Source organism: Ambystoma mexicanum, chromosome 3q, assembly GCF_040938575.1.
Source record: "Ambystoma mexicanum isolate Mex_15411 chromosome 3q, UKY_AmexF1_1, whole genome shotgun sequence".
In the NCBI taxonomy this organism is placed as follows: Eukaryota; Metazoa; Chordata; class Amphibia; order Caudata; family Ambystomatidae; genus Ambystoma; species Ambystoma mexicanum.
Window position 1 is genome coordinate 312,425,941 of NC_090926.1, and position 18,149 is coordinate 312,444,089.

The following is an 18,149-nucleotide window of genomic DNA, read 5'->3' on the forward strand; positions in this document are numbered from 1 at the left end:
GCCGAGCTATTATGTTAAATGTCATTGTGGATTCTGGTGATCTTGTGAAAGGAAAAGGTTGCTAGTACTTTCAGGATTTGTTTCTGTTATTTGATATTTGTTTTAGACATGTGGGATTTGGTGCCTGGGAGACAATATTGAATATTTCATGAACGTGGAAACTGTTGGTCTTTGTAGGTTAGGAGGGGCAATTTCTTTTGTGGTGAAGGTGGTTTTATGGTGTTGCTTGGAAGTGGTTTCTCAGTCTGGGGATGCAGGGCGAAAAGTGTCCTGGAACTGAAGAGCATCTGCCTGGGGCTGGACGGGCGAAGGGCTGTCATGGAAAGGTAGACTATCTCATTCTGGGGATGAGAGAAGAGAGGGTGGCAGGTAGGGATGTCTCTGTTTTGGCTGCTGCAGATGTAAGTCTTCCCTGACTGCTCTTGAGGCATGTATGTGGGGGCAGTTTGCAAGGTATGTACACCAGCTGCTGCTTTTGTGTGGCATTGCTGTCTGAGGTGTGGCTGGTCTGTGCCTTTCCCCGCTGCTCTAAAGTGTGGTTTTCCTGGCGTGCCCTCTGACAGTCTCTCTGCTCTCTCCAGTATTTTAACTACAGCATCCTGCTGAGCCTGCTGGCCTGCTCCGTATTCCTTCAGATCAGCAGCATTGGGAAGCTGCTGCTTATGCTCTCCATCGAGGTCCTGTACATCATCATCGTTGAAGCCTCGGAGGTCGTCCTCTTCGACAACTATGACTTACTGGTCACAGCCAATGCCTTGTGAGTGTCTCTCGGTGTTCCCTACACCGCTTCTGCTGCTTTCCTTACCACTTCTCAACTGCCTTAGCGACCCCGTCCCACATACCCTGGCTTGCACTTTTTTTGGCCAGTTCTTCACTCTGGCCAGATGCTCAGTGAATTTGCACATGCACCTCGCATTGCGCATGCGCAGTGTGTCATTCGTAAGAGCCTGCTTCTCAAAGGGTCTTGCCAGTGACTGAGGGGGTGGGCAGACTACCTGAATAGGCATGTTGTTCTTAGTGTGTTCACTGTTTGGGGTCACCCTCGTGTGCCGGGCTTGGACCAGCACTCCGCCCACAACCACACCATCACAATCACAACCCCAAACACACTTACAGCGTCGAGCCTCAGTACCGGTCACAGTCAATGTATGTTTTCCCATTGCGAGCTGCGAACAGAGACATTAATGGAAATGTTCTTGCGCTTCTGTTCATTATTGAGAGGATAAAGGGACGGTGCAGGGTAAAGCATTGCATTTCATAGATGCATTTTTTGGAGAATTAGGGCCATGCAGTTTGCATGTGTGATATTCATTCTCATGTGTGCATCATTTGAGAATCAGGACGTCTTGGTTTCAGGAGTGTTTGTATTTGGTTTGCACTGATATTCTGCACGTTTGTAAAAAGAAATGTAAACAAGTGATCTGTGTCATTTTAGTTTGTTGAATTGCAACAGCTGCGTTGCGTCTGTCTCCCAGCAGGAGGCCTAATGGCTGCCCAGAGCATGTGTGACGTTTGTTTCTTTGATGCGACTGCCAGTTGGTGCAGCTCTGTGTAATATTCGGCGGGATTGGTTGTTTAGTAATGTATTACCTAGCATTGGAGGTCGTGGGCAAGTGTGCAGACTATGCCTCCGCCAAGAAACCAAGTGGAAAATATTTCATACTTGACCCTGTGAGGGAGAATGGGGGTGGGGGTGGGAGGCTGTGTGGTTATTTTGGGTTCATGAAGTATGGCACGGTGCTTGTGTGACCTGCAAAGGATGTCGGTGGGTTTCACTAGCTAATGCTTTTGAAACCATATGCTTGAAGTGCATACTCCTCTGAAATTGAAAAGAATTGCAATGTGCCTTAAAAATGCTTGTGCGCGCGTGCTCAAACACGTTCTACTTTGCCTCAAAGTGACTAATATGTGGATGTTCTGTATGGTTCGTGGGAATTTATTTGCTTTTGTGGGGGGTTTGAATGGCTGGTCATGTGTGACTGTTGCTACCACTGTGCAATAGGATACTCTTGTCCGAGTTTGGTCACCCTCCCGTCTCCAACATAAGGCAGAACCTTTCACTAGAATTAAAATGGCTATAAGAACTCTACCCATAAGAGGACAGGCAGGATCCTCTTGGGCCACTAGCTGCAAAAAGACAATTACGAACGTGCTACATATGTGAAGATTGTCAGTTTCCTACATGTGCTGTGCAAGTATAACTGTCGGAAGACTCTTGTCTTTTATTTGTTTTGCCTCTTATGCATGGTTTATCTGCAGCAATATTACATGCTTGCAAATGCGTGTGCATGTTCCCATTTGTGCTGCTCCCTTTATTCAACCCGTTCCTTGCGTCACGTCGTCTTTGCGTCACTTCCCAGGGCCAGGAGATGCATCACTACATCCTTCCCCCTTCCTATGGAAACTGAAAAGAAGATACGTCTGCACTCAGGAAACTACCATCTATGACGCGTTATCTGATGATGTTAGGTATTTATATTGCTCTGCTCACTGCTGTAGTGGTCTTACTGTGCCAAGGCATGTCAGAGGTTGCGTATTGCGACCCCATTTTAGATGAACCCTACTATGGTCTGGAAAGAAACAATGGGGCTGAGGGGGATATAGTAGTTGGAATTCATGGGTTATCATTGCTTAGGGATCGGATGGAGTGTCTATCGGGAGAGCAACATTAAAGCACACTCATAAACCTGAGCATTTTCTGTGCCTGCCCATATTGGTACAGTACATTGTGGTGGGGTGTATAGTGCATTGTTGTGCGAGTGTCATGATGCCCTCCAGCGTACCCTTGAAGTGTAGACTTCTTCGCCAGATAGTTTATAACCTGCTCACCCTTTTGCATTGGAAAATCTGGTAGTGCCAAGCCAGTAGAAGACAGAGGTGCCAGCATAAAAAGCTGAGCTAGTATGGGCGAGTGCGGAGAACCTAGAATGGAAGAAAGGAAAAGTGGAAGCTCAAGTGTATGCGTGGCTCCTTGGTGAGTGAGGCGGTTAGAAGGGCGTTTATAGCTGTAAAGTGCAATGACTGCAATTAAACACTATTCTCAGTTAACACTAAGTAAATGCGGAGCTAGGCTGGCAGTATCTGGTTTGTGGCTAAGGTTTAGGGACCAGAAAACCCAGTATTCTAAGGTTCATAATCTATGCCCTAATAACCGGAGTACATCTTTTATATTGATTGCAAATGGCTAATGGGCTCGGGTCAATCTGGGAAGAAGGTGTTAAGAAACATGTTGGATGTCAAATCACCTTACTGTGTACTGACTATTTATAAAATAGTACCAGAGAAGTTAAATAAAAGAAATGGCTCCTGGCAACTAAACATATTAGCCTTTGATATGATGATGATATGATAGGTTATTTCTAACGTGCTTAATACCCAGAGGTTTCGAAGCACGGCCCCGGGGATCAAACCTCTGTTGCTCCGTGTCGTCTTGCTTCCAAGGCGCGCACGTTGCCTCTGAGCTATCCTCATGGGACAATTCAATGATAACCAAAAGAAGCTGGTAAGAGCAAAACTATGTACCATGTCCTTTGCTATTGTAAATAAAGTAAAGTTAGTATGAAGAATGGATCGAAGCATAGCATACTTTCAAGCATGTTATGCTTCGATCCATTCTTCATTCTCATCTTGATTCTAAACATACTTTCAAATGAAACTGAATGGTCCTGGAATGGCAAACGAAATAATATAAAGAAAGAAGCCTGCTGCCAACAAGTTACCCCAATGCACTTCTTTAGGGCTCTGTACTCCTGATACTTAAAATATTTCTTGTTTTTAAAAAAAAACGTATAGTTTAAATAAAAATGGGTTCTGTAATAAAGTATCTCCTTTTAATTATACAATTCAAGTTTATGTATCAGAATAGCTGTGCGTCATGTAACACTGATCTGAGGTGTCGATTTGGCGTATAGTATTCCTCCACATAAATTGTGATAATAAGCTTTGTGTGCCAAGAAGAGAGCTTTGAATTGTACTTGCTTTGCCACTGGTAACCAACGGAAGTCACAAAGGGCTGAGGAAATGTGGTCACATTGCCTCAAACAAAACAGCATTCTTGCTGTCAAATTCTGGATATATTGAAGTTTTGCCAGAGCTTTTTTGGGAATGCCGAGGTAGACTGAGTTACAGTAGTCTAGGTGGCTGGCCACAAAAGCATTCATCAGTTGACTCTTTGTAGGGAAAGCACAATAATCCAGAAACCTTTTAAAGCTGCTCAATTGGAAAAAGCAGTGTTTGTGAGTTTGGCCATCTGTGGGGCCAAAGAAAGGTCTGAATCTATCCAAATGCCCAGATTGCCGATGGTTTGAGCTGGAATAAGACATGGACTAAGTGATGAGGGCCAGTAATTATTGCACCATATCTGGTCTACCCCTTTTGTTTTAGGACAAACTATTGACCCAACAATTGAAGGCCGGGCAGCCTCTTTTTGGCCGATTACAATATCTGTGTTCTGGACATTTACCTGCAGGCGATTCGTGTCCATCAATTTCTTGACCTTTTCCATGCACTATTGCAGAATCCTCATAGTTGCCTACGTCAAAGAAGAGCTGTGAATCATCCACATACATGAAGAAAGCTATTCCTGCCCCTTAAATTAACTCTGCCATTGGTTTCATATAGAGGCTGAACAGCAGAGGGCTGAGTGAAGAGTACTCGTGATAAACAAAGGTGGAAGAGATGCTAATTCCATTTGCTGCCGCTGATGCCCATCTAAACAGGCGCCCCAGTAGAATTTGAAGGTCTACGGTATTGAAACCCACAGAAAGGTCTAATAGAAAAACAGGGCACTAGTTTTTGGTCTATCCACCAGTAATCTAAGGTCATCTAGTGGGGCGGGCCACAAGCACATATTCTGAAGCTAGCTTGTGCTTCATCAAGCCAGCCTAACATCTCAGCAAATTGTTACCTAAACCTCCAGCAAGTTACTGATGTAAGGGAGCTAGGAAATTGGCCAATAATTACCGGCATTGCTGGGGTCAAAGTTAGTTTTCTTAAATAATGGGGCGACTACTGTAAGTTTAAAGCGGTCTGGGATTTTTCCAGAGGCCATTGAACAATTTGAGCTGGCTTCATTCTGAGGCAACACAGGATCGAACATCTTTCAGAAGCCAGGTAGGACATGGGTCAAAAGGAGAACCAGTGACCTGCCCATCGCGCGTAGGTTTCAGCATGGAGGCATTGGTCACTAGAGGAAAAGAACCAAAGATTGTACCCGGAGAAGCATTACCAGTTGACCCAGTTTCCAGGGCTGATCTCTAATTCTGATTTTTAATTCAAAGAACTGTGCCAGCTCGTCACACCGTTCTTGGAATGGTGGTATTTGCCTCTTCAATGCATGTGGCAAGCATAGTTATACCAGTACACAAAATAGTTATTTAGCTCAGTTGAAACTAGTAAAGTAAAATCAGTGTAATAGAGCCTTTTTAAGAATTTTCTTGAAGACCTATAATTCACTCAAGAAGATGCCTAATACTTCCTTGTGGTTACCGAGCATGGCTTCCAGACTGTTTAGCTCAGATTGTGTTCACTTGCTTAGCGTATGCCCCTGAATCCAACAAAGCAAGGGTCACAGGAATACATCCACAAAAGAAAAGTTTGATCTTTAAAATAATCCGTAATGTAATACAAACAGAATTGCCACATAAAGTCCAACTTACTATTCTCCTGGGGAGGCAGAAACAGAATACTCGGACAACAAGTTGTAGTATCAGCAGTTTCTAAGCTTCAAAACAAAGGTGCAGGTTAACACAGACTGGATGAGCCTATTCAGAGTTGTCTTTTCGCAGAGCATTATTAGTGTCCCAGTGAACTTCTTCCATACTGTCCTCAACGTGACCTTGTTGATTGATCTGTATCTATTGGCACGGGCTTTGGCTTGGTATATGTGTGGTCTTGGCATGGATCACATTTTAACTGTGGTCTTCCTATTTTTCCTGCTCAATAGGAAGACAGCCTCACAACTGCTACAGGGTCAAACTCTGTATTGGATGCCTCTTTCCAAAGGGCGTCAGTATGTGTGTTGCTGGTAGGCATTCTCTCCTCTACTACATACTTTTCAGAATTAATTTCACCCTCATTCCCACCTACCACTATGGTTCAGCAAGAATTTATTTGGGCTGGATGCCTCATAGTACTACAATCTGAATAGCACTTCAGCTTCTCCAGCATGGGGTCTGGCATGGATTCACATGCTCATGAATATTCCCCGTTGTCAGGCTGGGAATCCTCAGTAAAGAAATAATCAGTATCAGTTTCGTTTCTGATCTGTCTTTCTTAGTAGTAACCAATCACTGATCTCTGGGTCATACTGCCCCCAGCCAATGACTGCCCTCTCCCTAAGCCCCGCCTCTGGCAGCCATCCTCAGATTTTTACTGCACGCTCAAGTGTTGAGAGTCCTCGTGTTTAGCTCTCGAGTTTTTTTTACTGTGTTTTCACGTTTTTTTAGGAGATTTTCTCCTTTTTTCGGTTTAATCGAGCCTCAAGCTCCACCGTTTCTACTTCCGATAACGGGGAACCGTTTCGGAATTCTTCTACGCCCCTCAAGGGTGAAGTTTTCGTCGAGTTTACACTTCTTGGAGGATTCCGGAAGATGATCTGCCTACCTCAACATGGCCCAGGACAAGGGGAGCTCGACGCCCGGATCCAAGCTGTTCAGGAACTGCCCTGGATGCGGATTATATAACATTTTCAAGGAGGACGAGTATTCGCGATGTCTCTACTGCCTCCATGAGGACAAGACGCACGTGGAGAAGGACTGTGCGTTCTGCAAGAACTTTTCGGAACGGACCAAACAAGATCGTCGTTCCCGCCTCGCCACCTGGCTGGAGAAGGGCACAACAGGTGAGAAGGCGAAGACGTCTGAGCGGGCTTCTAAGTCCTTTGAGGGCTTCCCGGCGACGGGGACCCAACAGGCCAAGCACAGCGAGTCTGCGGGCACCGGGAGCGCCGAAAGGTCGGGCTCCTCGGTTGCCAAGCAGGGCGCTACTTCCCCGGCACGTTCAGCCATGAGCCAGCGCTCTGGTTCGGGGAAGAGGAAGTCCGAGAACCCGGGTAGGCCGCTGGAGCAGACCCGGTCAATCTCGAAGGGGGAGCGAGGCGCTGACCCCCCCCCCCCCCCAAGGCGAAGGCCCAGGACGCACCTAAGGTGGTGAGGGCTTTGATCCACCCGGCTAAGGCCTCTACCAAAGTGGTCGTTGCGACCCTGGCAGAGCCCGCTAAGACTACGCGAGTGGAAACGGCCTCTGGGCCCAGAGTATCCCTGCCGCTGCGGAGGGAATCCTCTTTCCAGCCCATCGCTAAGACCCCCGTGAAACCAGGCCCGCCGGGAAGCCCTCCGAACAAGCGGAGGAGAGTCCACCCCGCTCCGCCCTTCGTGCCGGCGAGACCGGTGGGCCCCTCATCCCCCTCGCCGGACCCTACAGAGGATACCATGACGGATACGGAGACGGACGATGACGGCGGCGATGACACAGCGGACATCCCATCGTCACCCCCCCCGCGGGCGTCCCCAGCGGACGAGGTTGGCTCTTTCCACGCCATGATAACCAGGGCATCCGAGCTCTTCCAGCTCTGCCCTGAAGAACAGAAAAAGGAGGGGTTTCTGTACCAGCGACGAGAGGCCAAGAGGAAGACTTTCCTCGTGGTGCCTTTACTCGATGACATCTGGGACGAGGGGCTTGCTGTCCTCAAGAACCCTGCCATGACGCCCGCCAAGAGGGACAGGTACGAGAAGAAGTACTGAGTCCCCGATGCCGCCCCCTTGTGCCTCAGGGCCCAGCCCACGCCGGACTCGGTCGTCTCAGCAGCCGCTAAGAAGAAGGCAGCAGGCGCGGCGGCTTCAACTTCCACTTCCCCGCCGGATAGCGAGGGCAAGAAGTTGGACTCTATGGGACGCCGAGTCATCTTGTCGGCGGTGACGACGATTAAGGCGGCCAATGTCTTAGCGATCGTGGCCCGCTACAACAGGGAGCTCTGGTTCAAGATAGCTCCCCTGCTAGACTTCCTGCCTGATGACAAAAGGGTAGAGGCCCTAGAAATTCTGCAAGAGGGCGAGGTGGCATCGGATCACGCCATAACGGTGGCAACGGACATTGCCGATACTGGATTTCGCCAACTGGGCAACAGAGTTTGCCTCCGACGACAAGGATGGCTCAAGGCGACAGACTTTCACCAGGACGCCCAGACCAGAGTGTTGGACATGCCGTTCGACGGCAACAACCTTTTTGGTAAGGCAGTGGACGAGTCTCTACAGGCCATCAAGACCGACTCAGAGACGGCCCGGGCCCTTTGGGTGCTTCAGCAGCGACGGCCCTTTCGGAGCCCCGGAGGCAGACAGGGTGCCTCCAAAGGATCCAGCGGTGGCTCCTCCACTTACCGCCAGGCGGCCCGCTCCTCTTCCCAGGAGGCCTACAGAGGTCGCGGCAAGCAAGGGGGATCCCGCCGTCGTCGCCAAGGAGGCCAAGGCGGCAAGGCTGCTTCCAAGCAAGACTGACCCGGCCGGGTTGTCGGGCCCCCACCGAAGCACCCCGGTGGGAGGCCAGCTGACGAAGTTCGTCAGAGTGTGGGAGTCCATCTCCACCGATCGTTGGGTGTTAGAAACCCTGGCCAACGGGCACTCGCTGGAATTCCAAAAGAAGTGCCCTCGCATTCCTCCCGTGGCCAGGAAGGAGAATCACGTCCCTCAACTGCTGTTGGAGGTAAAGGTGATGCTCAAGAAAGGTGCCATCGAGCTCGTCCCCAGGAGGCTCCGGGGATCCGGAGTGTACTCAAGGTACTGCCTCGTCAGAAAGAAGACAGGCGGTTGGTGCCCCATCCTGGACCTGCGTTGGTTAAACAAATACATAAAGGCGCAGAAATTCAGGATGGTCACCCTCCAGCATGTGCTGGGACAGCTGGAGGAAGGTTACTTCCACATCCCCCATTCTAAAAAGGCACAGGAAGTTCCTCAGGTTCGTGTTTCAGGGACGCCACTACCAATTCAGAGCCCTACCGTTCGGATTAAAGTCGGCACCCAGGGTTTTCACCAAGTGCCTAGCACCAGAGGCGGCGTGGCTGCGCCTGCAGGGGATCCACGTCTACCCCTACCTGGATGACTGGCTAATAAGGGCAAGATCAAGGGAACTTGCCGTCGAACATACGGCGAGGACCGTCCGGTTGCTCACGGAGCTGGGGTTCACCATCAACTACCCCAAATCCCACCGGGTTCCATCGCAAGTAGCACTGTTTCTGGGAGCGAAGCTCGATACAGTGGAGCAATTGGCCTCCCCTCAGAGGAGAGGACCAAGACGAGCCTGGACAAGGTGCGGCGCCTGTTAGCCACAGACGTGGCATGGGTGAGGTCCATCAAGTCCCTTCTCGGGATGATGTCCTCATGCATCTACCTTGTGCCCCTTTGCAGACTTTGGATGCGTCCGCTACAGGAGTTCCTCGACGCCCGCTGGTTTCAGGCGACGGGCTGCTTCGAGGACAGGATCCCTCTCGACGACGAGTTCCGTCGGGCGATTCTATGGTGGGGCACCCGGGCTCACCTCACTACAGGCACGGACTTTCAAACCCCGGCGTTTCAGGAGATGGTGACTACGGATGCCTCTCTGGAGGGTTGGGGGGCCCACACCGGAGATCTCCACGCAAGAGGCCTTTGGCTCCCAGAGGAGGGGTCTCTCCACATCAACATCCTGGAGCTCCGAGCAGTGTTCTGGGCGCTCAAGTCGTTCCTCCCGTCCCTCAAGGACAAAGTGGTGAGGATCTTCACCGACAACACCACCACGATGTTCTACATACAGAAGCAGGGGGGCACCAGATCCCCAGCCCTATCCATGGAGGCCTAGGATCTGTGGCACTGGGCCGTCGCCCAGGGGATGTTTCTGGTTCCCTTCCACCTGGCAGGAATAAAAAACACCGTCGCCGACTCACTCAGCAGGGAGCTGCGCTCGTGCCTCGAGTGGGAACTGCGCCAGGATCAAGTGGATCGACTCTTCCAACGATGGGGCAAACCCCAGATCGACCTGTTCGAGACGGCGATGAACTCAAAGTGCCATTGGTTCGCCAGCAGGTTCCCACAGCCGAGGACCATGGGCGACGGCCTGTTTCCATACGCGTTCCCTCCATTGCCGTTGCTCCGCCTCATCAACCAGCTCAAGAAGTCCAGGTGCAGGATGATCCTCGTCGCACCGGCGTGGCCGAGGCAGATCTGGTTCCCGGACCTTCTGGACTTGTCAACGTCCCCGCCAGTCAGGCTGCCGGCGGACGCAGATCTTCTCTTCAGAGAAGGAGGCGCCATTCTCCACCACGACCCACAGTCGCTGAACTTGCAGGCCTGGCTCCTGCAGCACTAGAGTTTGGAGTATACGATATCCCGGCTGATTGCAGAGAGGTTCTTGCAAAGACCAGCGTCCTCAACTCTCCAGTGTTACGGTCATAAATGGAAGAGGTTGTCTGTCTGGTGCCGTGCACAGAAGATTAACCCTCTGTGAATTACGGCCCCTCAAGTGCTGCCGTACCTACTGTCGCTGGCCAAGGCTGGACTGGCTCACGCCTCCATAAAAATACATCTGGCTGCCATCTCCCGATATACCAGGACGACGGGACGGGCGTCCTTGTGGTCTCATCGCCTGGTGAAGGAATTTATGAAGGGACTATTCCGATCATTCCCGCCGGTGAAGGCTCCTGCCCTGGCGTGGGAGCTTAATGTGGTGCTGACTAGGCTCATGGGAGCCCCATTCGAGCCTATGCATTCGGTGCCTTTGAAGTTCCTGTCATGGAAGACAGCGTTCCTCGTGGCCATCACCTCTGCACGACGAGTGGGAGAGATTCAGGCCCTATCTTGCAAGCCTCCATACTTGACTTTTCATGACACGAGGGTGGTGCTGAGGACGCACCCCTCCTTCATGCCCAAGGTGCCGTCGGACTTCCACCTCAACGGGTCCTTGGTGTTACCAGTTTTCTTTCCGCGGCCTTCGACGCCGGCCGAGAGGACTTTGCACTCGCTGGGTGTAGCTAGAGCGCTTAAGTTCTACGTGGACCGCACAAAGAGTTTTCGGAAGACGTCACAACTGTTTGTGAACTTTGGGTCTGTGAATCAAGGGAAGGCTTTCTCGAAGACTTCCATTTCCAGATGGCTCTCCGGCTGCATCATGCATTTCACCGGTTGGCAAACCGACCGCTGCCCGGCCGTCCGAGAGCCCATTCGACCAGAGCGATCGCTGCTACCACGGCGTTCCTGTCTGGTGTGCCCCTGGTAGACATCTGCAGGGCTGCTACGTGGAGGTCGACGCACACCTTCACAAGATTCTACTGCGTCAATCGGGACTCCAGGGAGGAGTCCAGGGTCGGCCAAGCAGTGCTGCGCAACCTGTTCGCTTCAGGTGAGCCTGGTGAGGAGGTAAGAGATGCTTAATGTTGAGCCTGTTGCCACCTCCCGTGGTTGTGCATGTGTATACTGCTATGTATTCTTTTATTCATGAGCATGTGAATCCATGCCAGACCCCATGCTGGAGAAGGAACAAGTTACTTACCTGTAACTGTTGTTCTCCAGCATGGGTCTGGCATGGATTCACATGCGAACCCTCCCACCTACCCCTCTGCGGCTCTTCACTTAGTCATACTGCCACTTGGCGTGCTACCAAATCTGAGGATGGCTGCCAGAGGCGGGGCTTAGGGAGAGGGCAGTCATTGGCTGGGGGCAGTATGACCCAGAGATCAGTGATTGGTTACTACTAAGAAAGACAGATCAGAAACGAAACTGATACTGATTTTTTCTTTACCGAGGATTCCCAGCCTGACGACAGGGAATTTTCATGAGCATGTGAATCCATGCCAGACCCATGCTGGAGAACAACAGCTACAGGTAAGTAACTTGTTCCTTTCTTCACTCAGTGTTTCAAGAGTTGGCCCTATGTTTTCAGCAGGTCTTTTGCTCTAGCCTGACCCTCTAACGTGGACTTTCTCAAGCCCTGGCTTAACTGGCCCAGTCACCTTTTTCTTAGGCTTTAGAGTTAAAATATATTCACTCACTTAAAGAAATAACCCAATGGAAATGGGAATTCTATTTTACTGCCAAATAACGATTTTATTCCCAATTTAAGAAATAAAATACTTGAATGTCAAAATAGTCTCCAGAGCCCTGTTTCCATCACATTAGACCCCCACAATGGAGAGTAAGTCCTTTCAATGGTCAAGACAGGAGAGCAAGCCTCATGTCGGGGGATATGGTAAAGGCCATTCACCACCACAGCGGTGTATAAGGATGCTGGGACTGTGATGCCCGTACACAACAAAGAAAGGCCCATTAATGCAAGGTTTAGGTCTTCAGATAGTTTGTCTTCCCTTCTTCTTCATGCAGGATCCCGCTGTTGTCCACTTGGAGGTAGTCATGATATTTAGAACGATTTTTCCCAGGCCTTCTTTTTAGGGCCCAGAAATATCACTCTGCTTGCCTTACAGGTTGTTGTCACTGAGTTATCTTGACTTACAATGTGAACAACTTGCTGAGAAGTCAAGACAACTTTTCAGAAGATGAAGACTGGTGTAAAGATAGAAGGAACACCTGAGTTTAGGACACAATAAGGGAATGTCCATACAATATACCTGTAAAATATGTGCTTTATTATAAAGTTGCTTAAGTAATATCTGTAAAATAGCCCAGGGGATAAGTATTGTTAAACTATAATCGCCAAGTCCAACTGGGCTCTTAGTGAAGCTCACAGCATTGACTTAACCCTGGCTTTCCCCAAAAAATGTCCTATGTCCGCAATAGAAGTCAATGGTGGCCCATTATTATTCAATGGAGGTGACTAGTAGGTATGCCCATGGGGTCCCAAGAACAGGCAGAGCACACAGAAGACCTCCAGAAGGAAGGGAGATTTTGAAGGGGAGTATGATGTCACGAGCTCAGGGGCCTGCAAACTGCGGCTCTCCAGATGGTTTCGACTATGCCTCCCATGGACCCCCCCACCCCCTCATCATTGACTATGCTCGCTAGGAGTGATAGGAGTTGTAGTCTAAAACATCTGGACAGCCAAACGTTGTAGTCCCCTGCACTAGCTAGAAGTTCAGCTGGTCGTTTATAGACCGACAGAGTCGGTACAGGACACCTACAGCCATGGAAATAAACCAAGGTACAGTGTTCATTTAAAGAGTCCTTAAGTGAAGATCCACTTAAGGTTGGCTCGGAGCTCGCATGCTATATCCTCCGGAGCTGAAATTGTCAGCTGAATGGGCAGGAGTCAGCACAGGAGCCCTCGCGCACCAGAAGAACAGAACCACTGGTTTAGGAAGTCTGTGGACCTCTTGAGAGAAGATTCACCAAACAAAGGAAGTCTTCTACATCCTGTGAAAAAGCCTGCAAAGAGTTTCTTGGAGCAGAAGCAGGACAGTTTGTGGTTGTCAGCTGAATGGGCAAACAAAGTTTCTGAACCGAGAGGAATTGAAGTCAAAGGTTTTCCATGATGAATAACAGGCAAAGAAATGGCAGTTGAGTGACGTCAGTGTGGAGGTAGAGCCACATTGAACCTAGCCAGGGGGGTCACCGTTTGTACAGAGTTCAGCAGAACAAGCTACTGAAGGTCTCCACGCAAGCAGAATAGTACTAGGGTCCCTCTACCCTGGTCCGTTATCGTATAAAAAGGTCAGCTGAAGTCAGAGTGACTCCCTAAATGCACAGGCAAATGGCAGCTCAGCAACCTCAGATGGAGCAATAATTACCTCAGTCAGGATTCACTTGTCTCACTTTCAACAAAGTGCAGACATACATGCATTTAAGATCTCCACACTGGGAGACTTGTGGTAGGGGCCTGCTACACTGTTAAGTTATAAAATTTAATGTCCAGTAGGGGCAACTGCCATGCCATGATGTCCGAAAGATGGTGTGCTCTGATTCCATTGTCCAGCAGCACAGACGAGCCAAAGAAATTGGGAGGCGGAGGGCATGAAAACGCATTGCGACTGGATCCAGATGTTCCCACCGGATCAATAGGAAGGAGCACCAATACATGTTCCATCTGCTCGTCAGAAAGGCAAGGCAACATGGTTGGGTTTCTTAGAGTGCAAAGGGTGCTATTGCAGAGCTTATGTCATTTATTGGCCTTGGGTTAGTTATCTTTCATTGCCTTGCGATCAAATCCCAGCAGTTTACCAACTACTGGGGAAGAGTGTCCGATTGTATGTCCAAACTAGAGGCTAGAGAATGACCCTAATCTCTAATCACACACTTGTGCACCATTCAGACATTTAGCAGGCAGCCAATGAGTGCTGGTTACCACAAAGACTTTTCCAAGCGTCTTCATGAGTAAACTCAGGGATGTGGATTCCAGAGAAATTCTGGATGTTCCTCCCACCTCAGGCACACTCACACGGGTCTTTGTGGGATCTTGCCTGAGATCTCTTCAAAAAAATGATCAAAGATGGTCATTACCTTTCTACACCCAATCATGCAAAGGCAGCAAAGTAAATCGGCATCTGCGACTACGCAGAGGAAGCAGACTCTGTATTCCCTCAGCAGAGAACTCTGCTCCTGTCATGAATGGGAACTGTGCGACATCACTGGGGCTCTCCGGAAATTGAGCTTTTTGCCACCAACGACAACAAGAAGTGCGTGACCAGCAGATTCAGCACACCGACAGCCCTGGGGATGCCTTTACGTCCCCCTGGGAGGGGGAAGTTCCTGTATGCCTTCTGTGATGAATCTAGGGATTCATTCGCTTTTTGCTGGGGGGTGGGGGTGGGGGGGTGACCCTTTCCTTGTGAGGCTAGGGAGTTGAGCCAGCTATGCAAATATTCACCCTATCGGTGGCAGTAAGCCGGACCTTGCAGGGAGAGCCTTCCCTCATGGGGACAAGGACTCCCATTCTGGCACTTTTGGGTTCAGTATTGCCAATGAAAACAATCATTACAAATATAATGGAAATGAGAACACCAAGAGCACATGCCAAATAACATGATGGCAGATTGGAACTCTAGCAGTTCAGCCTAGCATTAAACTGCAATAACAGGACTCCTAGAGCCCCCTACAACTCCCCTTGAAGTCTACTAGCACCTCTACGCTACATAGACCTCCACACACACACAAAAACACAAAGCAGCTTTGGCCTTCTAGCACATTAACCTTGGCGGAGCTGCTTACAGCAGCTTCTTTTGTCCCATTACATACCCCACTCCGCAGACCAGCAGCTCTCCAGTGTCCCAGATCTGTTATTCACCTCTAGATAAAGCACACGTTAGTGTATGCTATTTATCCTCTGAATCCAAACAAAAATAGCATGTCACATCCAGGACCGTCACTCTCTGAATTTGTGATGCTCTTTGCACAAGACCATTGCTTTTGCAAGATTCCACTGCCATGATGAATCTTGAAGGAGAATATACCTATGTCCCAGCCCCCTTTCTTCATACATTTGGGATGCCCATTCTCGAAAACAAAGTGACAGAGCAGCTGCTGCGGCACTGAAGAGACAACCACATTCACTTGGCTTCTATCCCTCTGTACTGCTTTCTTCTCCTTCCAGATCTGACACCTGGTGCCCAGTTCCTCTGAAAACAATGCCCCAACGCACATTTATTTTCATTCATATTCTTTTTAATATAGTTTTCACCCTTCCTTGTTTTACATCACAAGTTCCCTCCCTCCTAATGTCTTTCATAAAAGTCTGGGTTAAACACTGTGAATTGTGGGTTTCAGATTCCTGTGCTGGACGCTCGCAGGCACTGCCTGCTCAGCCTGGCTATCGGGGAAAATGTTCTCTTAACAGACTTTAGGAAGTGAGGTCCTTTTTAACCTCCCTACCATGTATAACTCATTTTGTTTTGAGGGCACTTGTTAGTTCATAAGGCTTCCCGTGCTGTAGGACCCTGTCCCCCATTCAAGTCAACGGTGGCCCCCCACTACCTGTCTCAATGGATGTAGAGAAGGGGGGAACAAGGTTTTCCCTTTCTTTTGACAGAATGTGCATTTTTCCCACACCTAGTTAGCCATAGCCAGGCTGGTGGCAGTGGTACCATTATTTTACACTATTTTCGGGTGCACCTTTTATTTTTTACTGCATGACAGCCTTTTATAAAGTGTAATCTTCAAAATGGTTGGACATGTGGTTTAGGCCCCGTCTTCATGCTTCCCTATCCTTTTGGCTTTCTTCCGTCTGGGCAGGGCTAGGAAACGCAACATATGGGATTACCTCTGTTCTGGCTCTGGCCAAAGCCCATAAAGTAGTGATTGTGTGTGCAACTGATTTGGGCTTGATAGGTTCTGCATATGCTCCCAATACACAATGAAAACCTTGCGTGAGGTCATGATTATACCTGAGCTGGCAGTCCATGATCAGACAGCTGCCCGTAATTCTGAATGGTGCAGTTCCCAGATAGACAGCCCGGGATTATGTATATCGGGAGAGGATCTGATTTTGAGCCATTTTTTCAGCCTACCACTGAAGCCAAGAATCCAAAGTATCAGAGGCTGCAGAAGGATGCTGGGAGACTGCTGTTGGACAACCATTGCTTGCCCAGACCATCTACCCCAAGACGAAGCTCTGCCCTTTCTCCGACAAGGGAGATCTTCCACAGTGCCTCCCTCTCTTGAATTGGTGAGCCTAACCAATACTGAGTCCTGTATTGCCAAGGCCATCCTCCCAGGTTAATTATTTACTTGATGCATCTGTGTTGTTATAATCATACTTACGGCTCTTTAAACACTCATTTAGTTCAATAACACATTACTGCACTTAAACATTGACTGTGTATATACCTGTGCCAAAGATATGCAAGGTGGCTGCTGTGCTATTATCTTTCCAAGGCACTTGTGCTTGGACTCTGGTGTTCTCAATGATGCCTGTCTAAAATGGGCCTTATTAAGAATCAGTTTGATATAAAGGCTTTGCATCAAAGGTGTTATAGTACTTGCTTCATTATGTAAGGACTCTAAATCTCTTGCAGACTAGTGCAGCAAAAAGATGGATTTCTTCACTGGCTGTACTGGTTGTATGTGTTGACATTTGTTATAGATCCCCAAATGTGCAACCTATTCTACCTATGAGGTCAAGGGCTTAAAAAGTATTAGCTGATCTCGCGCGACAGCGCCATAAAACAATCTAAAGGCAAACCAAGATGGATCAAAATACTTGATAGGTGCGATTTATGTAATTTGATTGATAACAAGCTGTAAAATTGGTGTTGCCTGTATTTTCTATTTCACACGCTTGCTTTTTCGATATCTGTTTACATTTTTACAGATGCTCTATAAAAATGAAGGTGTAGTGTTTCTCTGGGATTATTGCTCAAATCTGCATATCCTTTGTTTAATTTTCAACCCTGGACCTTGGTTTTCTTCCTTGTTCTGGTTTTCTTGTAAAACGTGCGTCTCCTTCACTTGGAGTCATGTTACTATGCTCTTTCTTTACAGATCAACCTTCAATCAAACTCTGGAGAGTGAGGAGTGGTAAGTGCACATACTGGGCTTTTCTTTCTCATCCCAGGTTTCATTGCTTCCCTCTGTTCATGTTGAAGGCTACCATTCATTGTTGGAGACCATGTCTTCAGAATCCTCTTTCTTTTTTTTTTTTTCAGTATCAGAAGTTACATTGCCTCCTCTGCATGGCTGATGTTTATTTTCTGTTTGTCGCTCAATTCTTTAAAAGATTCACATTTTGCTTTTATAGGACTTGGATAGTACAGACCCACATTGGGAAGTTCCAACAGTAGAGGTTATGTTTAGGTGGACCAGTGTTGTGTTTTCTTAGTTAGGATCCCTCTTATGGACTTGGTGTTCTGGTGCCTAGATTGTGGGTTTGGTGACCAAGTTATCCCACAGTAGTGGGCTTGCTTTTCTGGTACTATTGTTGTAGGTTTCATTATGGGATGTCTTGTCTGTGACTGGGCGCAGTTGTAGTGGTATTGGTGTGGTACTCCACTTTCTGTTTTGGGGTGCTCAGGTAATGGATTTGGTGTTCTGATGCGCTGTTTGAGGGTTTCAGCTGTGATGTTCTGGATGCAGTTTCTTTTGACAAATTGCTTCCATTATAGATTTGGCAGTGGACTTTGAGTTGTGATGTTGGTGGTACAGTGCTCGTGTTGGGAGATTTGTAAAGGGGTGTTCTTGTGTATCCTTAGTAATGGGTTGCTTTGGTTGTGGGATTGCACATGGTTGGCTCTCTGATTCTGTACT

At 48.6% G+C, this 18,149-nt stretch overlaps 1 protein-coding gene and 1 long non-coding RNA gene across 2 annotated transcripts in view; one reads left to right on the forward strand and one right to left on the reverse strand.

The window, feature by feature from the left end:
* Positions 1-18,149, forward strand: part of ADCY6 (adenylate cyclase 6) — an 820,353-nt gene that overhangs the window by 614,499 nt on the left and 187,705 nt on the right. Inside the window, exons 17-18 of the mRNA XM_069653856.1 lie at positions 582-757; positions 17,388-17,423. Of these exons, the coding sequence (XP_069509957.1) occupies positions 582-757; positions 17,388-17,423 (212 nt within the window). The remainder of the gene's footprint in view (positions 1-581; positions 758-17,387; positions 17,424-18,149) is intronic.
* LOC138582512 (uncharacterized) overlaps positions 1-18,149 on the reverse strand; it is a 340,772-nt gene that overhangs the window by 170,041 nt on the left and 152,582 nt on the right. The window lies entirely within an intron of this gene.